Here is a 21,728-nt window from a genome sequence, read left to right on the forward strand (position 1 = left end):
GACTGTTGAAATGAAAAGCCTTAGTAAGGACAATGAAAGCCATCTCTCTGATGTCATTCCCGACACTTTTCTTGGACCTGATGGGCAACAAAGATCATGTCAGTTGTGCCATGGGATGGTCTACAACCACACTGAGATTCTAACAGGACTTTCTCAGCAAGTGGTAGAAGGTGGTTCTGGAGAATAAGGGCAAGGTTTTTCCCTGCTGTGGGAAGGAGGACAATACCTCAATAGTTCCCACACACTAACTTATCTCCTTTCTTGCAGATACTCATGACATTGGCACTCATTAGGTCACCAGAAACCTCCCCATTGTTCCAAATTCAAAGCATAAATCTGTGGAGTTTCAGTACCAGTTCCTTGCTGCCAGCATTGTAAATTTCAGGGTGTTGACAAGACTATGGTCCATGCATTTTCTCAGGAGGATGCCGCTGGGTGGCTTTTCCTACTCCTTCCTTCCCAATGGTGCCACTCTGGAGTTCCAGGTCACATTCAACTCTGTTGTTGAAGTCACTGAGGAGGCTGATCTTGTCCTCCTTGCCAGTATTAGTAAGTAGTCAAGAGCAGCACTGTTCTTTGACATGAGTGTCAGCATCACATGTTGGGGCATACACACTGCTGATAGTGGTGTACAGGCTGTTACTAAGCTTAAGAGATAGGGTCACAAGACATTTGTTAATGGTCACAGAAAGCACCATAAGTTGACTGATTAGATGACTCTTGATGGATAAGCTGATCCCATGAATAAATTTGTAGCTGGAGACTGCTAGATTCACTAGTTCTGTTGCCATCATCCCCAGTACATCACTGCCGAGATTTTGGAGGTTGGTACAGGAGAGCATGTTGTTTCCTGTGGTAGAAGCTGGTTCATGATTTTAACATGGGGAAGCTGGTGCACAGAAACAGCAACCACACAATGTTGACAAGGTGGACATCTGGGCTCATTGGCAAGGGAGAGCCCTAAATGACAGGAAAATTCATCTTGCTGCAGCATTTTTTCACTTTTACAGATACTGTTATACTGACATCTTCTTCCAGCTTATCTGCTGCCAAGGACTTGGGGTTGGACTGTGGTTTATCTGGAACCTACCCTCAGACCTATTTGCCATGGGTAAGCCTGCTAGGAGCGTGAGACTCCAGTAGGACTGCGTGAAGCTTTGGACCCTGATTCAATTCGGCAGAGATTCAACCCAATTCAGTGGCTGAATCTCCAACTCTGAATTGAATCAGAGGACCCATTAATTTCTCTGAATCAAAGCAGAACCCTCCAAATTGATTCACGGAGGTTTGGAAAGATTTAGAGATTCAGACATATACACAGCTTTAAATGCTTTTTCTACCTACCTCAAGGTACCAGGTGTCTTGCAGATGCTGCGATGCTGTGGCACATGGAGTGTCCCACAGGAGTGTGGGAGGCTCCCCAGTGCACTCAGCAGCAGACCCAGAAGTAGACCGGAAGCACTTCCAGTCCACTTCTGGGTCTGCCAGGGAGTGCACTTCCCCCTCCCCCGCCAGTCGGCTTAGCGACTGGTGCCTCCTCAGTCGGGGGAGAACCTGGGGTCCCCCTGTAGCCAATTGCCAAGCCAGAGGGACATGGGAGGCTCTCCCAGTGTGCTTGACAGCAGACCCAGAAGTGGACCAGAAGACCCACCTGCCCATGCTTCTGTGGGATGCTCCATCCACCCCAGCATCACAGCATTCACAAGCCACACCTGGTATCTTGAGGTATGTAGGAAAAAAACATTTAAAGCTGTGTCTATGTTTGAATCACTGATTCTCCAAATCAGCATTGAAGCTTCACATTCGGATTCGGACAGATAGAATCGGGGACAGTGATCCAAATTAAGTAATCAAATCTCTGTTCCCAATTCAGGCTGGATCCAAATCCAAATCGAATACAGCTCATTTCACACACACCTAGACTCCAGGCAACATTGATCTGAGGATCACTGGGACACCCAAGCCTCTCCACCACTACAAAGTCTCAGTCCATGGAGAGGAGACACTATACCATAATCATTGAGATACTACAGTTATATCTGTACTAAGTATAGAAAATAATACTATACCTCAGAAACTGCAGCATAATATTTATTGGTACCATTGACATTTTAATGCTACTCAGACATTAGCAGTGTTTCCAGCTCTCATGATTTTGCAGCATTATTTGAACTCTCATGAAAACATGATAGAAATCTCCCAATTTTTAAATGTCTCCTCATTCAGAATGACTGTGTTTACTGTTAGTGAAGCTAAAATCAATAAGAGGGCCAACTTTTCCTATAAAACATCTGTATGTAGAAGTGAAGCCTACTAGTATTTACAGTTAACAAGAATTTGTAAAACGCCCCCAAACTACAGTGAAAATACCCAACCAAAAATAAACAACTAAAAAGAGCTGAAAAAAGATTAGGAATGGGGAATTTCTTAAATGTTTTGAAAGTATATGAACTACCAAAAGGGGGTTTCTGCGCAGTCAGCACTCTAAGTAAAACCAGACTATGGCCATAATTCAACTCTCCATTCAGAAACAGGTGTTTGCTTAAGAGGCACACATTTTGTGGTACTATACTTAGTGCCTACATACTAGGAAGTAATTACAAAAATGGAAGACATATTATTGTGGAAAGGATACCTCTGTAAAGATTTTAAACTGAGGAGTTCATATCCTATTATAGACATCTCGTTCTTGACAGAAAAGAGGTAGAATTAAGGTATTTATACTGTGAATATTGTGAATTATCAGAATATTGTAGTTGTAGAAATTTGTGAGGGAACAAGTGTTTACTTCTGAAAAAGAGATTTTCATATAGCTTTTATGGTTCAGTGCACACTGAAACATTTTAAATTCAGTTATATAGCCATCTGGCCAAAAAGAACCACTGGACTGTTAAATGACTGAGCAAATATAAAAGGCTGGTAAAAAGGACAGATTGGTTGCAATGGTTGGTTGTTTTTTTGGGAGGGGAGGGGGATTGGTTGGTTGTTTTTTGTTTTTTTATCGCCAAGGCACTGTCTGAAAAATATTATATAGAAGAAATTTTGTACAGTTGAAAGTACTTTTGTAGAGGATTGCTTTCTAACTTAGTATACCAGTATGTATCAGCTGAACTGACAAGGAAAGCAGCAATACTAAGATTGCTTCAGAAGCTGAACAGAATCTCCAAAGCAGCCATTACAATGCACAGGATGAAAGGGAATTGAAAATGTTTCTCACCTATAAATGATATTTCTCCAGTAAACAAGGTCATTCTCCAATTTAAAGGGTTTTTGCTTAAGTCATACGTGGACAGGTAATAACAAACAGAAGAATGGCTGAATTATTGTATCTCAGTCTAAGCATCTTTAACACTCTTGTGTTAAAATCCCTGCTGCAAATGTTATATCGCTAAAATTAAAAGCACTTACAAGATGGGAGAACAAAATACTTACTTTACAACTACTATTTACTATTTGTATTAAGGTATTGCCCAAAGGCCCAACTCAATAAAATGACCTCTCCTTTCCCCATTGTATTGTGATAAGCATTATATGAAGAAATAGTATAATATGATTTCTGACCAACCCCCTCCCCACCAAACCCTTTATGAACTTTTCCCTAAGATATAGAACCCAGAAGTTTGCCAGAGACTAAGTATTGCCCAAAGTCACAGAAGGAGCTTTGGTAGAAACTTCTGGAACCAAGGGTCTATAGGGAGCAAAGACTGCAAGGCTTTTTTTTTTTCCTCAAGTAATAGCTTCCTAAGATGCAACATGACTTTCATAACAATTACAAATATTACATAACAAATACTGCATGTGCCAGTATACAACTCTTCACATGAACAAAAGTGTCAACACTAGCAGTTTCTTATTAAGGATTTCTTGACCCAGAGGACACTTACAGCTACTGAAAAATAATGCACATAAAATTAGCAAGGAAGGGAAGAAAATGAATAAAAGATATCAGGTACAGACATTAAGGGCTCATGGTTGCCTGAAAGGCTAACCATTTAAAAACCATATCCTCAGAGGAAGACATATCCACCTTGCAGTATCTAGTGACAGAGTAGATTGAGGCCCACATAGCAGTTCTACAGATGTCATCTTAAAAATATCCACATGTCTCAGACTGTGACAACTTCACCAATTTTGTTAAGTGAGCTCTGATGCCAAAAGGCATGTTTTACTTTTCTTTTCTGTGTCAATGTGATAGCTGCACTCAGATAATTTAATATTGTAACTCTGAATATTTTTTGCTTTTCCTCCTAGCATTGTATAGGATAAGTTATACCTCTGAGTTTTCAAATTATTCCTGGCTGTTCCTTATAAAATTAATTTCTCTTTGCACATCTAATGGGGGTAGCTTGACATCTTTAGTACAAGAAGATGAAAGTCAGAATAAAAGAAATGGGGTATGTTCGTTAACAGAAATACTGTATTTTGAAAACGGATTCTAGGCCTGTTGGAAGGACTACTTTTACTGGGAAGAAAAGAATACAGGTTCTTTAATGGACTGTGCATGGAGTTTGCAAGCTCACTGGACAGATATGCCGAATGACAAAAATGAATCCTTAGAAGAAAGGAAAATAAAATAATAATTTGATCATTCATATTCAAAAGCTCTTATTCTTAACAGAGCTTTCATTTTCTTAAAATTTACAATAACTCTATTAATTAGCATTTAATTTAGAAGGTTTTTAAATTGTTCCATTTAAGAAGCTATGCCCCATTTCTTCCTGAGTGATTTCTATGCTACAACAAAGACTCTTCTAATGTAATCTGTAGTTAAAATCCATTAAAATCTTATGCATTTGAAGGACTAAGGATTGTTTTTGCTATTATTTTTCCTTTAGCTGTCTCTTCAGTAGAGACAGATAGATAATCTTATCCAACCATTAAGAGGCTTCCTCGGAAAAAAATAAAGCTCTTAAAATGGCAAACATTACTACTTTTCTCAAAGGACATGAGGCTAAAAGTATCAACATAGTTACTGTTTCTCACTGGGAGCAATGGGCACCTAAACACATGCAGTGAGGTTGCTCCAACTCGCTGGAGCATGATAATTACTGTGCTGCAGCAGACTCCAGAACTCATGTATTACTGTCCCCATGCTGAAAAACGGCAGAGGAGGCACTTTAACTAAAGCTCGTTAACTAGAGCTCCTGTTGCCATTTTTTCAACACAGGGACGCTGATACACGAGAAGCTCCAGGTGATTTAATTAGAGCGGCTCCAGGAGCCACTCTAATTAAAGTGCCCCCTCTCATTCCCAGAGCACATGTATAAACGCCCAATGAGACTCAAGAATTTGGTAGCCCCTGTCCTAGGAAGATGAGGAGGAAGAGGAAGAATAGAATGTGTATACCGAACTATGTATATATAATGTCTGCAATCCATACTGTGTTGGTAAAATTAAGGTTGAATCAATAAATATTTTGGCCTGGTGGATATAACCCATGGGACTATTCCTTTTAGGTTTTTTGCTTTATTTTGTTTTAATTTATATTTGTATACAACATTAATAATTTTTAAAAACCCCCAACAAAAGATGGTGCAATTACAAGGAAAACAAACAGTTGAAAATTAAGTTAATATTCAATATATATCCCCAACTTAGAAACATGACAGTGATGTTACTTTTTAATAAATCAGGCATCACTAACACAAGAAATACAGACTTCAAGATGTCCAAACATGCTAAGGAATGGGAATGCACATTTCAGGTACTCATTCAATTTTAACTCTGCCCTGCATTAACATAATAATTAATGTCTAATTTTGTCTTTCAAAATCAGATTGGTTTAATGTGCAAGTACAAACACTATTATGCACTAATTATATGGTTACTGTATGGGGGGTCTACAGCATAAAGGAGGAATGAGGTAGGAACTGACTTGTTATTCCAAACCAAGGAGTAGGAGGGAAACTCATACCAAAATAAATGCAGTTAGAAAATTTCAGATGAAAAAGGGCTTAATTGCACCAAAAATTAGGAAAATGTGTCTAGATACAAAACACAACTGCTGAAGCAACTCTATCTAGTCAATAAAGAAACTCCAACAAACAGAAGGAATGACTTGAAATGAGACTGATGTGGAAAGGATGTCTTTCTTCACTGGTTACAGTGAACAGTCAAACAAAATAAGTCGCAGGATGTGGAAGTAATTCCAATGAATAGATATTTCTGTCCTGAATGCTTCAAGCTGAAAATGCATGCATCACCCAACTCGAGAACCCATGCAAAAAAAATTTAAAGAACAAGTGAGTTTTTTTCTCCATTACCAGCATCTCTTGATTTCCCTCATGCACTGTTACTTTTTAATCTCTAATTGGAGTATAACTTTCAAAAGAATTTTGGTTTAGGTTGAAGTTTGAAAGATCTCATAAAATATAAAATTAGGTGTTATTGATCCTTTCAAGTTGGAACTGTTTATATAATAAATTAATTTAGTTTCAAGTGAAAGAGAGAAATGATCTTCAACAACTGAATTAATACTTATGATAGTCTTGTGTACTTACGATTAGGTTTCTCATTATTGTACCCCAGCAAATTATATGGTGAACATATTAAAAAAATACCTCCTGTTCCAGGGTTTATCATTGGGCTACATTTCCTGGTTTTTAATTGCCGTTAAGTTCTATGCAGTGCTCTCTTAGCTGATATTTTATTCAGCTCTGATTTCAGAATATGCAATTACTATGCCAGGTTAGGTTGTTTTAAGGCAGTATGTCTCCTTGCTAGCCTTATTATAGGTCCGTGATTTTAAATATATATATATATCTCCTTTTTAGGAAGATTCAGTATGTATCACATGTAATAATGAATTTTTATATGCACATGTATATGTTTATAGAGAAATTTATTTTGATTGACTGTTCACTTTTAAAGGTTGTAAAAAGAATAGTGCTGTTGAGGGAGCGAGTACTATTAGGAACTGCAACTTGAGAAAAATTCCTCCATCTTGACAATGGAAACAGTGTCTTTCCAGTCTCCATAACATACTTGTTATTTCCCGCTATTCCACTCTGAGTTAATTTACCAAGATTGGTTCCCTTTTTGAATCACTCCTCTGGTTCCGCTGTTTCACTGAACCCAGTTTGATCATCTTTTTCCAGCTTTTAATAAATTTCACACCTCACTACCTTTGTTTCTTTCTCTATAGCATGGTGCCTGATCCTTCAACAAGGATCCTCTGAGTATATATTAACCATTTAAATGACACGGCATTGGCAGTGCCCTCATCTCTCCTGCTTTTATGAAGAACATCTTGTAGGATGTATCTGGTGTTTCTGGTTTTGTGTCCTGAAGTTGTGTGCAAGAGGGTGGTCCTTTTGAAAAAAAAAGGGGGTAAAAGTTCCTGCAAATGGGGGTTATGTACTTAATAGCCCTTTCCCGTCCTAAGTTCCTAAGACGCTTACTATTGTCTCTCACTCTCCATTTCATTTGCTTCAGCAATTATATGAGCATCCTCTCCCCACCTAAGACTACCTTTATGCTGTTGTACATGCTGCTCTTTGTCACAGAATGCCTCCTTAATTAATCTGCAAGGCCACTACCTTCTCCTCCAAACTACAATCTATTTTTTTTATAACAATTCCTCTACTGAGAACCAGGGATGGCTTAATTAATTATCACCATAGCACACCTGTTATTATTTAATTTTAAATAGACAAAACACATAAGTTGGACCATCAGGAAACTTCAATTCATGCAGTAAGGAGACACCATAACCATGTGATCTTATTTTTGTTACTTTATATTATTGCATCTCACAAACAAAGGATCAGACCAAAGTCCGACTCCAGTGAAGCATGCCCATTGACTTCACTGGGAGTCTATTGGTCAGGCTCTCGTTACACTTGTTTCCATTTTGAAAGTAAGCTCTTTAAAGCAGGAGTTGTTTTTATTATGTTCTTATACTGACCAACAGAGTAGTTCTCAATCTTTTCAGCCTCAAGGCACCCCTCATTAGATTCAAGTTACCCCTCATAAAATGCCAGGTCTTAGTTTTCACTTACTTTGTGACTACAGAAAAATAATAGAACAAATCTTTTGCAAAGAACTCAGAAAGACCATAAAAGGTCAGAATGTATTTGGCACTGCAGATTCCTATTTGAAATCTGTGTTTAATATGTTCATGGGCAGGTGTTTGCCACGAAACAGTGCTAATACTGAGTGGTATTCCACAGAGTCCTTAAAAAGTTCATCTTACAGCACCCCAAGATGATATTGCATCCTGGTTCAGAATCATTAGTCTAGCCCAATAAATAAAGTCCCATCCTGAATAGTGTATTGGCCTGTAGCCTCAAAATAAATATTAATACTTATGCTAGTAAGAATGTACTTAACAATGAGAATACAGACAATGAAGTGATGAGGAAAGAGAAATGCAAAATGACACTAAGTAAAATGTAAACTAATGGAAAAGATGGGTGGAGGTGGTTTTGATCAGAGTAAATGATAAGTATGTTATCTGATTAGTTCCTTTCTGACACAAATATTTCCTTTAATTTAATATTAGTACATTGCATTTCTTGGTCCAGTTATGGTAAGTAGTTCAGACATGACACTCAGGCCACCAGATACACTATCCACCAGATAAGTGTTACCAATTTTTCCGACTTACTTAAGTCTGATAAGAAACTTGATTCATAAGATATGATAATTTTAAAAGGTGATGTAATTATATACAAACAGATGCTTTTAGGACATTGTTTTGATACTACATTCACAATAGGTCAGAGAGAAGTAAATATCAGTGCCACAGGACAACTCCTAAGGTAACAAGTTTATCATTTCTAGCACTTATTTTTCTCTCAAGAAATAATATAAAGAAAGAAAACTGAGGTATGCTCCTATTCTGAAAATGGCCTGTTAAAAAGCCAAGGTCTGTATTCTGGAGCAACATGTATACAAAAAGAAGCACATTCAGGAAATTATATATCTAGATTTTTAGTGCTTCACAAAGTTAACAGAGAACCAGGTAACAGCTTTGCAGATTATTTCTTATTCAGCACTTTATTTTAGACTGAACTATTTGGATGATTTTTTTCCCATTTAGGATGAAACGAACCTGAAATCTGCATTTTAAATATATGTTCATTGCTCATGCAGGTTAAGCCATAGCTTTTTTATCCAATGATAAGAAAAAGGAATCCTCCCTAGTGATTTATGCATGCACATTTGTTGAAAAGGATTCTGGAATAATATTGTATCAGCCTGTCATAATGGAAGATGCAATAAGTTTATCATGTCGTCAGAGGCTATTCCTACCAATGTGTTATCTGAAAATATATCTTGATGTAGAGATTATTGGGCAAAAGATGAGAGTTGAGACTTCATAGGTTCCAAGATGTAAAGAGGCCATCTTGAAAAAGTACAGAAGCACTGAGTTGGTGGTGAGTTCTTTGGAGCTGATGAGTATTTTAAATATGACTATCGACTTCTGTCCATCTTTTTGCACAGACTGAAATAATGTATAGCTTGAATGAGTAATTTGATTATGCTTGGTGAGAATCCTGTCTTTGGTATGCCCCTGTGCTAGGAAAGATTACAGAGGCAAAATTTTACCATGTTCAAGTCTCAGGTTTTCATAGTTGGTAGGGTCGGAAGGGACATGAGCAGATCATCAAGTCCGACCCCCTGCCATGGCAGGAAAGAGTACTGGGGTCAAACGACCCCGGCTAGGTGTCTGTCTAGCCTCCTTTTAAAGACCCCCAGGGTAGCAGTGAGCACCACTTCCCTTGGAAGTTGGTTCCAGATCCTAGCTGCCCTGACTGTAAAGTAGTGCCTCCTGATATCTAGTCTGAATCTACCTTCCATTAACTTACGGCCATTACTCCTTGTTATTCCCAGTAGTGCTCAGGGGAACAGGCACTCTTCCATTGTCTGCTGGTCCTCTTGGCCAGTTTATAGACAGCCACCAGATCCCCTCTAGGCCTTCTGTTGTGGAGGCTGAACAGGTTCAGGTCTCATAGCTTCTCCTTACAGGGCCTGCCCCCTGATCAAATGAGTGGCCCTCCTCTGGACCCTCTCAATGTTGTCCACATCCCTCCTGAAGTGCGGCACGCAGAACGGGATGCAGTACTCCAACTGCGGCCTGACCAATGTTATATAGAGGGGGAGGATCACCTCCCTGGACCTGCTCGTGATGCATCTGTGGATGCATGACAAGGTGCAGTCAGCCTTCCTGACTGCATCCCCACATTGGTGGCCCATGTTCATCCTGGAGTTTATAAAGACTCCAAGATCCTTTTCTGCCTATGTGCTGATGAGAAGGGAGTTCCCAAGCCTGTAGGTATGCTGATGGTTCTTTCTCCCTAGGTGAAATACCCTGCACTTGTCAGTATTGAATCCCATCCTATTCTCATCTGCCCACCCCTGTAAACTGTCCAGATCCAATTGCAGCCTGTCCCTCCCTTCTAGTATTCCCACTTCTCTCCGCATCTTAGTGTCATCTGCAAATTTGAACAAGGTGCTTTTCACCCCCTTGTCCAAATCACTGTTGAAGATGTTGAACAGTGTGGGCCCGAGGATTGAGCCCTGGGGGACCCCACTGCCCACATCCCTCCAGGTCGAAAATGGCCCATCCACCACCACTCTCTGGGTGTGGCCCTCCAGCCAATTGGTGACCCATCTGACTTTGTAGGCATCAACACCACAATTTTCTAATTTTGTAATGAGAATGGGGTGAGTGACAGTGTCGAAGGCCTTCCTAAAGTCCAGAAAGACTATGTCCACTGTGACACCTGCATCCAAGGATTTTGTGACCTGGTCATAGAAGGCCACCAGGTTGGTCTGACAGGACCTGCCTCTAATGAACCTATGTTGGTTGCCCCTAAGCATACACTCCCCTACTTGCCCCTCGCAGATGTGCACCTGGATAATTTAAGGGTAAAAATAAGGGTATTTTTAATTAGTTCAAATTTTTTTAATTAAAATATTTTCTTAATGTGTTTTTCTTATTTCTCATTCTCCTCTAGTATGGCATTGTTATTTTTTCTGTGTTTCTATCATTCTTCCCACTGGAGGTAGGTACAGAAAAACATGTATTGATAAGCATTTAGTCAGAACTCTAAGATATTCTACTCTTAAGGAGCAGAATATTTTCTTGTCCCTGCTGGAAATAAGGTAGTCCAAGTGCCAGCATCTGAAGGAGAGGACATCATAATCTTGAAGAATTCCTTACTTGGTGAGAGAAAGGCATGGTTGCCTTTCTGTGAATTTACTACTTGGGCAAGGTGAGAAATTACATAAAAACCACTCTAAGTGATTGGATACTGGTCTAAACCTATAACAGAACACAAATTCAGTGCACAAATTGGTTTAAAAATGGCGGGACCCCGTGTAAGGTAGGCCTGGATGGGTGTGTGCTCCCCCAGAGCCAAGCCAAAACAATAGCCCCTCCCTTCACCTGCAGACCCCTCCCTTCACCGCCCCCCCACCACCCAGAGAGCAGTTCTGATGTGGTTGGAAAGTGTCAGGCCCTTCACTTAACCCCACTTCCCCTCATTCCCACTGTCACTACCAGTTGGCAAGGAGCGGGATTGAAGACTGAAACCACACTAGGCCAGTGGGTGAGGGAGAGGAGCAGCCCTGCTATCTATGTCTGCCCCAGCTTTTCTAGTTGGGTTTGGCAGGTGGGGCATGGTGGTGGTGGGAGGGTCCTTCACTTTCTCCCTCTTCTCCCACCCCAGCCTACTTCTGGTTACCTGCTGGCTGAGCTGGGAGTGGTGGCTGGGAGTGGTAGCAGCTCTGGGACTGTGAAGGAAACCTCTATGCTGGCTCCCCCTGCCCCTTCTCTCCCACCACTGAGAAGCAGTGACTGGCATGGGAAAGGTTGTGGAGACCAGTCCTGCTGACCAGCCAAGCCAGGAAGCCTCCCTATTTGCTCCCTCCAAGCTGTTCCAGGCTGCCTACTGGCTGAGCTGGAAGCCATGGCTGGGCAGAGGGTCTGTGGTCTGATAGAATCAAATCTTCCATTTCCATCCAACCCCTGTTGCTCTGAGAGGCATGGGGGAGGGTCTGTGCTGAGAGCAAGGCTTTGGGGTGTGTGCCTGTCAGCCAATCAGGAATGGCCCCTGCTGGCTGTGCTTGGCTGCCCTCAGCAACATCCAGCATGCTGGAAGGCAGGCAGGAGTGCCACCCACCTTTTGGTCTTGGCCAGTGCAGGCATCCTGCCTCCCCCACCAAAGGGTGAACATACATTCCATTCCTTCCTGATCCAAACTACATGGCTTAGAAAAACTTGTGTAGGTTGAATTGGTTCTGCTTTGAGCTTTTTGAATGTCTGTACATAGCCTGGGAGGTTTAGTGACCTTCAGCCATACGTAGGGCCTGTACTTTCTCTGATTTGAGACATCTTTTATAACATACTTTATAATGCAGCTATTCAATACCAACCATATGTGGTCCTTTAGACCTGGAATCTTCATTCTAGCAAGTTTAAGCTAAATAACTTTGTTGGTTACAGCTTTCTTTGCTGTGCTGTTCCAAGTGAGTTACTGGTCTCAATGAATAGCATCTGTTTTCAGGACTCACATCTGGTGAAGTTAAATATTCACCTACAAGTCTGCTGTTCCTATTATTCCATCACATTAGCAAGTCAATTTCCTCATGCAGTAACCATAAATGCTCATGTTCAATGTGCTGCTCTCTGAGGTCTAGTGTTATTGTCTGGAATCTTTTCTCCAAGGAAAGAGTTTTGGTCTGTTCTTTATTGATCAATATGTCCAAGTGTCTTATCCTAATGCAAAGTAGACAATGAGAGAAAAAATTTCTCAAGAAAATGAGAGATCCTTCTCGGTAGGAAGACTTTTAGTGAAATGTGTCTCCTATTTTAACAGATGGGTTTTGTGGGGTAAAGGAGGCTAAGATGCTATGGCTTTGTAGCTTTGCTGTGGAATTATAGTTCCACGATTTTCCTTTTTTATATAGTTCCTTTCTTCTCTGGTAGTTACTTCTTTTCAGATGATAATTGCTCTGGCTTGAATAAAGATGGAAAACTTGGTGACTATAGGCACAGTCAGATTAATATTAAATGAGTAAATAATAAATAGTGAAAAGGAAGTTTCAGAATCCTTCATTGTCTCCCCTATCATTCTGGTTGGATTGTTTCAAAAACTTTCTCTTACAGGATTATAATGTCCTTTGCCCCTGAGTTATGGTTGTGTCAAATTGTTAAATAAACAATATGGAAATTTTGATTCCAGTATTATGTGCTCTCCTTATAACCTTTTGGCTTTGTCTTCTTTCTGGCCTTGTTTTCTACCCTTTCTTGTCTTCTTCCTTTCTAATGAGAAGGAATGGAGAAGTTAGGCAAAATCTTGATTTGCTTTAGAATGGTGACACGTCGCTTTGGAATTGGATTTGTTCTTTCTGCTTCTGAGGTTGAATGTATATTTTGGTTATAACATGCCTAGATAGTTTCAAATATGCAGAAGGGAAAATGGCTCCAATTTCTATAGCTTTTCCCCTCTGAAACACTTTTCTGATGTGTAATTATACTTATGGTGTGGGACACATTATCTGTGGTGTCCATTATAACTTTTGAATGTGGTGTTCTTTCGAACTTGTCCTTGCTTCTTTGTTTTATTCATCTTCCCCTCCTTGGAGGCTTTTAACTGGGGAGGGGACTGTAGGAGAAAGAAAAGGAGGAGTCATATCTAACATTTGCTAGGTAGTAAGGCATTTTCTGGCCTTTTTTATAAATAGAGATGGAAGGAATTCCTTCAGTGAAATATTATTTTTCCTCAGATGCACCACTGTAGGTGAGGCAAAAGAGAAAGCTAGTATAGGAAATTAAATCCTTAGTATCTTAGTAAGAGCAGTTCAGTAAAATAGCTCATTTCTGCCTTGGGACAAAAGGACTTAGGAAAACATCTTATTACCTCAAGACAAAATGAGAAGACTACTGTTGAGATAATTTTTCTTCTAGCAAGGCTTTATGACAATTGGTGAGCTTGGCTTGCACCCTTTCCCTATGAGTTCTGGGAGAGGAAAGTCTGGCATGCTAACGTAGCCTCTTCTTGTTTTTGGATAAAAGACTGGGAATAGCTGTGGCAAAGTCTCAGTATCAGTAGGAGCCTCTTAGAAACAAGGGACCTTTTAAATTTAGGTTTTGCCACTGTAACCTGCTTTTTCATATCTGGAAGGGCAGATACTACCCTTCTAAAGGAGACTGCCCTAATGTTCAGTCTGGAGACTGTTCTAATGTTCTGCAGAGGAGCAGAGTAAGCTACAGGCAGTGAGAGCTGATACTGCTCCCAAAATAGACTTATATTTGGATTATACTGATGAAAGGTCAGAAATGGAGACAGAAAATCTGGTGGGTGTTAGTAACATTGTGACTGAAGAATTTCAGTATGACATCTCTCTCAGATAACTGCAGCAAGAGGCCAAACTTATCTGTAGTTGATAAAGGTGGAGATATGAAGTCATTTTAGAATTTGTTATGTCCACGTATTTTTTTTTTCCATAGTCAAACTGAATACATGACTTACATTGTTATAGCGAGCTACATTCTGATAGTCTTTCATAAGAATTAGTGACAGGATTCTAGTGACTTGGAACAGGAGGGGAAAGATATATTTGTAATTCTTGAGAATACTTGCTCTCATAAATTATCTACAGATTGCCAGAGATTTACAGACATTTCAGCCCTCAGTACCATTTTTGACAATTATGTATGAAATCAAGTTTCAGAGTTGAAGTCACACCCACACATGTCACAAGTTTTAACTGCCCCTAAATTTAGTGTGGTCAAATTCTCCAGGAAGCATTCTAACAAGTTCTGGTTAATTAGACACATTGCAAAAAAAGAGCATTATTTATGAAATTAGGACATTTCTTTTTCAGCCCCAGCCAAACCAAAGGAAACACACAAAGGAGCAAAAGTTAAAAAATATCAAACAATATAGAACAGCCTGTATTTTCAGCCCTGCTGCAGCTGCTTTGCACAAGGTCACCAAAACACAAAGGCTGTAATCCCATGTATTTATGGAGTGGTTTATTCTTTGGTGAGTGGGGCCATCAACCAAAGCTTGTGCTGTAATAACCACTATCCTCCCTGCGTGATGAGAAAAAGAGAAAGCAGAAGCAATGTTCCCTGCCGTTAGAAAGGTTCCCTGGATTTTTAGACATCTGATTTTCAAAAAACCTATGAGACTAACATAAATCACACAAACAGATGCAAAATTACACCAGCCACCTCAAAAGTCCCACTTCTGTTTCTTCCTACTGTTTTAGTTGCAAGTATAACTAGACCAGACCAGAAGTGGAGAGTGTCATGTCACTAAACATGTATCAACTTAAACTACTCGTTACTCAAGACATTTATAGGTAGTAAAAATCACTTCAGGTTACATTGGGACTCTACAGAGGTCACTGGGAGTTGACTTCAGTGGAAACAGAATTGCACATTTGATTTGACTAAATAGATGTAATCTTTTAGGGGGAATGATAGGGGGAGAGGGTGAGGATTTTTTTAAGTTGCTTTATTTTTTCTTACATAAAAACAAGCAATTATCTTGTATGTGTAGGAGAAAATAGTGAATATTTCCTATTTCAATAATTAACACTTTCTTTAGTTTATGGGGAAAAGTTGATAAAAATCCAAGGCTGACTGTCAGTTCTATATTTTACATATTTTATTTCATATATCAAAATATTTTACTACAGACTGTGAACTGTTTACTATTTCTAGAGAGCTGAAGTTTTTTGGCTTATTAGACGAAAAAGAGAAAAAGCACTGACAGCATATTTTCAAAAGCAGATAGCAGTCGGTTGTTTTTATAACTGCAGCTTTCTGGATATTCAAGAATGGTATGCAGAAATACAGAATTTTCAGGACAACCATGTCCTCCATATGTTGATGAATAGATCAAATCCATACATGCTGAATTTCAAGAATCAGTTAATGACAGTTTAATGGAGACATGAAGATTGCCTTCATTTCATGTTGACTCAGTCAGAGCACTAATCTGTTTTTTCATGGGATTATTGTAGCCTGAGGCCCTGCATTTTATTGGTTGGAAATACTGAATGAATGAATTGTAAGCATACATTCCAGCAAAAATGAGAGAACGATTCCCCCATACCTAATCATTTTAATTGCTGCCCACCTCTGTAGGAAAACATCACATCCCAGCACAGCCATAATATTATGTGTTCATATAGCATACATTTAGATGAGACTATATTAAAGCTGTTGAAGTTTCTGTATTTTATCAATTTGAAGTCTAGGTCATTGGTTCATCATTTGAATTCTGACTCTTACATCATTATTGCAGTCTGAGGACCTGGGCTGCTGACTCTGGCACTTAGTATCAGTGAGCATCTGACTTAATAGATTGTCAATATACAGAAGAGGGAATTCACTTTTTTGATCAGGATTAAAAGTTTCTATGCAAGAAGAATGTCTGAAATTGCTTGAGACAAGTTGTATAAGCTATATATTGAATGAATAGAAAAGAAAAAGAGTTTAAGGTGACAGCTTTCCTCTTTTTTAGTTTATGCTGATTTACATATTAAGTTAATAAAGAAGTTTGTCAAGATGCTTTCTTATTTAATATCTTTCAATATCCTATCTTATTTAATTCTCTGTAAAGGCTGAACTTTTTTTTTTTAATTTTTAAAATACCAGAGAATAACTGCACAGTTTACCTTACTCTGCAACTTTGTGGTATAGAAACATTATTTAATAAAATTCCTGTTTCCATATTTGTGAACAAAAATCCCAAGTGGTGTTTTATGTGGGTTTATACATGTAATTGTGTTATTTCTTCCTCCAATGATATGGTTATAGACACTCCAACAGTCTGTTTTTAAATATACTCATCAGTGCAACTATCAAAAGTGTAGGTCTATATTACATAAATGAGTCCCCCAGATTAAGCAGATATTGTGAAATGTATGTGAATGTGCATGAATTGAACCAATGAACTGTGGCCTGAAATGATGTCACACAATGTGCAGCATTAAGTGGAAGGTTAAACCTACTTGCATCTTGGTTCATTAAACGCAGTTAAAGTGCAAATTCCCTCATTCTGACAGTAGTAATCACAAGGGTTCACTTTCTGGTCACAGCGCTGACTTTTAAACCCCACAGAGCATCTGCAGAATTTCAGTAAAATACAGCTAAATAAATATTCTGCCTTTTGCTAAACAAGTTTTAAACTCATTACATATAATGACACACACACACACACACACACACACACACACACACACTGTCCTCTCATGGGATGTCCAATGTGAGACTTTCCTGAAAAGTTTGATTAATCAACACGGATCAAAAGCAAATAACCTAATGATTTTGTTGACCTCTTAAAGAGTGCAGTGGCTGAAAAAAGGAAACCCAGGATTATTTTTTTCACAAGTTTTAGTAAAATCTTTGTGTATGATGCATCCTTCACATGTTTTTATAAAACCTCACGATTTAACGTGGGTGAACAGGTTATCCCTAAAATGCTATTGTGTTTGACAGATTCATATCAAACTAATTAAAAATAATTACAAGATAAAAGGTACAAATGTCTATTGTAGCTGATTAATCCTAGCTAATATATACTGGATATATTTACTGGTCATCACATCTCAATATGACATATTTTAAAGCTGAGTGATCTTCTTGTTTCCACTCTATTTTTCAGTCAAAAAGAATAATAAAAAAGAGTAATAAAAACCAGTCATTAAGGGCCAGATTCAAAAAAAGGACTCGGGCACCTAAGGCAGAGGAGCGTAGATGAAATTTAGACAACCTAAGTCCAAAACTGGAACCCTGAAACACCTACTCCATTGCTACCTGCTTAGTTGTCCCTTCAACATCCCACCTTTTTACATTAAATTTCCCTCGAGGCCAGTAGTTATATCCTTGTGTATGTCCACACATCTTCACAGAGATAAGCAGTCTGCACCTATTGACACTTCAGCCTGATCGGGGTCCAGGAAGTACAAATTCTTTTAAGTTCCCTGAAGAGTTTGATACAGTAGGCAGTCTCAGAATTCACATGACACACGACACAGCCTTGCTTCTCACAAAATGCCATTGTGGCCACCGCTTTGCTGTAAAATGTCATGGTGGTAATGATGCCTTTTTATTACAGTCAACCAGTGGTTACAGCAGTTGCCCAGGAACTGGAACCCAAGCTCAGTTCTTGCATCCACCTGAAGGGATTTAAACCAATGTTCTCCTAGCCCTCTGGAGCATGACCATCCCACTGGGGGGTGAGAAAGACTTTCTCTACCACTCCTACTGAAGCCATGACATTGTACAGAACAATAATCAAGTTTCATTGGGCTAGAATGAGCAAAAACGAGGAACGTGAATGCTAGCTTGGTGATCGGGGAACTCAGCTGGGTGGAGGGAGACCTGGGTTCTCCTACCATTCTGACTGCTCTTTCTGTATTTTATATTGACAAACAATCCTTGGAATAAGTGATGCAGCACTTATCCCCCACCTCTCAGCTTAGTGCTACACCCACTAGCAACTAAAATCAAACTCTGCTTTGCACTCTCCTTCCAGACCAATGAATCCAGAATTATTTTCTGTTCACTGGCACAGAGTATGTTTTACTCAAAACCAGCCTATAACCTAGGTATTAATGCACTCTGAGGAGAGTTGGGAGATGTGGACTTGCATTCCCTCTGGCAGAAGGGACTTGACTAGTGTGGGACTCCCACATCATAAGTGAGTGCTTTAAACCCTAGGCTTTTGCACAGAAAAGAGAGAGAAAGAGGGACAAAGCATGGGAAGGATGACCCTGCTACCATCATTTAAAAGACTATAATGACCCATGCTCAGTCTTTTAGGGAAAGTTACTGGAGCATTGACACCTGATGGATAGGGCACCTCCTTGTAGCTCCAAGTGATGGACCACAACTGAGACATACTCCATTACTCAATATTTCCTGGTGATTAGCTCTAGGTATCTGCACACTGAGTATGCTGGCTTGAGGTGGCTCCTTGTCCAGAGTGCTAGCTATTTGGGATCTCAGACTGAGGCATCTAATTCTGCCCACGCCCTCTACGAAGAACTTACGTGTCTTACCCTGGGTTCTAGATTCCATTCCATGAGCCAGGGGCCTAAAAGATAGCCCCAGCAGTGCCCACCTTAAAAGTATAAGTCCTTTTTTTGGATTTGGACTTACAGCTGCGCTAATGGAATCACTAGCAATGCCAGATGTTGAACAAGAACAACAATCGCCTTCCCCTTACAATGTGTATCAGAACAGAATAACAGACAATACAAATAACACCTGGAGAAGTCCAAGAAGATACTACTGTGAATGAGAACTCAAAAATTTCCTAGATCAGAAATGAAGATAGAAACTTTTGTGTTGGTTGGTAAATCAATGTTTCAATTAATTAATATGCACATTATAAAAATACTCACAGACAGACAGGTATATTTGTCTCTGGGTCCAACTGACAAGTCCCACCATTGTAACAGTAGCCATCACATAACTGACAGCTAGAGGCAATCTTTCCATTAGTGCAGCTGTAATGATGGGATAAAAAAAATAATTATTATTTCTGAAAGCTGATGTATGAAACTATGGTTTCTTATACAACTAATTGAGTTGCTGACTTTAAGTATTTAAGATTGCATTAAGGCAGCCTAGATTGAGACACTGAGCTTTCAAACATACATTTTAGAGCAGATCACCTTTTTGTCTACTAAATTTGAAACTTTCCCTGCTGATAAGTGAATGTAATTATACTATTACCATAATTAGTATTATCCCCCACCAACTCTGTAGCAGATTTTATCAGATAAGTTTTCACTTCTGCTCTATCTCCCTCCTTAACTTATTCTCCTGGACACCATAGAAAGAAGGACAGAGCTCCAGAAAAGCATTACAGCTGATTCACAAATTCTTAAATAATATATAGAGAAACTAACTGGCGATAAACCATTCACTACAGGTCTTCTCTACTGTAAGGTATTGTCAAAACAGTCTCCCTTCCATCCATTGCTGAGCTGGTACAATCAGTCCAGCTGAGCATTAAATAAGCATCATTTAAACATTACAGAGGTAGGAAAAAGCTGCTATAACAGACTACAAGAGATCTAGCTCTATTTCCACCAGAGCATTCTAGAGTGATATCAGGCATGTGGAGCCCACATCTCAAGGCACGCTGTGCCCCAGCCAGCTGCTCCGTAGTCTTGAGATGGGGTCTCCATGTGCCTCAGCGTGGGGGCTCTGAAGTGAAGCCCCAGGCACATGGAGGCAGGGTAGCAGCCAGCAGGGTGCATCAGGACAGAGGAGACAGGGAAGCAGGCAGCCCAGAGATGCCCCCCTCCCATCTTCACGTGCCACTTCCTAGCTGGCTGGGGCACGGGGTGCCTCAGCATGGCAGCTGTCTGCCAGCAGTGCCATGGCAAGGAAGTTTGGTGCTTGGGGCAAAGCCTGCAGTGGCAGCCTGCCTTCACCCTGCACAAAGATCTGGGGGGCACAAGTCCCCCAGTGCTTGCCCAGGAGTGCACACAGTGGTGGGAGTCTCCCTTCCCCTTCCCTGCACCCCCCCAAATGAACTGCTTACAGCTGCATCCCATGCCTGGGTCTGGCTGGGCAGCTTCTGTTGGCACTCCTTTGCTTTGGAACGCAGTGTGGTTGCCCTGCTGCCCCCCCCCCAACCTTTCTATAGCACTGCCTGCTGGCTAGCCTCACACTGAGGCACCTTAGGCCCCAGCCAGAGTCTCCCTGCAGAGCAGTGTGACAATGTATCCCACTGACAACCGCGTGAGCAGGGGCATGCACTGGAGCACAAAGCAGTGGCACAGATTTGCACTGCTACTAGTGCTGCTGCAAACACATGCCCCTTGCTCATCTGGATGCAACCATACACACTCAGATGTCCCACGTCCTACATAAAACCTTAAACAGCAAAGTCATGCTATAGGTCTCTCCCAAAATTAAAATAAAGGCAATCTATGGTGATAGTTGAGAAAATGTTTTAATTACTTCTATTGTATATCATGTATACCCTATGAAAACAATTGTTACTAGTTACAAAACCAAAAAACCCCAGAAATACCATTTCTGAGATCAGATCTGGAACCTACATAATCAAAGACCTGTCTCCTAGATTCCTCCCCTTTTTCTTTTGTTTAATTTCCTTTTGCAGCCAGTGTAAATTCTACAATTTCTCATTCCTGTACTAATTGCTGACTACAAAATTATTTTTCCACCACATTTACTACCTTTTGAGTCACACAAGCACAGAAGTCATTAGCAACACATATGCATAGCTATCGAGATATGTATTTCTTTTTTTTTGTTCAAATGCAAGAAATTTGATTCCTTGTTAGTCCTCCTATGTTACTCTTATGAAATACAAAATGGGCTATGAAGTGGAGAATATATACTTTTCTGCATACCACATTGTGCAGCTGTTGAATATGAATGTCTATATATCTGCACACTAAAAGCAGGGTCCTCCAGTGGGTAGATAGTTTCTCCCCAAAGGAAAATCCTATGCCGTAGGGCTGTACGAAGCTTCCGGTGCTGACTTGATATGGAGGAGATTTGGCCTGATTCAGTGGCTGAATCTCCAAATCTGAATCAACTCAGGGGACCATTAAAAGGACTGAATGAATTCAAAGCTCTCCAAATTGATTCAGAAAAGATCTGGAGAGCTTTAATGATTTGGGCAGTCTCCACCCACTGCAGCAGGGAGCTGGAGCCGAACTCAGAGCTGGTAAGTAGGGGGCAGGAGAGTGGGGGGTTAGAGGAGGGGGGT

At 40.1% G+C, this 21,728-nt stretch overlaps 1 protein-coding gene across 1 annotated transcript in view; it reads right to left on the reverse strand.

The window, feature by feature from the left end:
- LRP1B (LDL receptor related protein 1B) overlaps window positions 1–21,728 on the reverse strand; it is a 1,585,724-nt gene that overhangs the window by 20,040 nt on the left and 1,543,956 nt on the right. The window contains exon 86 of the mRNA XM_019553609.1: window positions 19,378–19,482. Within this exon, the coding sequence (XP_019409154.1) occupies window positions 19,378–19,482 (105 nt within the window). The remainder of the gene's footprint in view (window positions 1–19,377; window positions 19,483–21,728) is intronic.

The sequence above is a fragment of the Crocodylus porosus genome, unplaced genomic scaffold (genome assembly GCF_001723895.1).
Source record: "Crocodylus porosus isolate Cpor-Errol unplaced genomic scaffold, CroPor_comp1, whole genome shotgun sequence".
Taxonomy (NCBI): Eukaryota; Metazoa; Chordata; order Crocodylia; family Crocodylidae; genus Crocodylus; species Crocodylus porosus.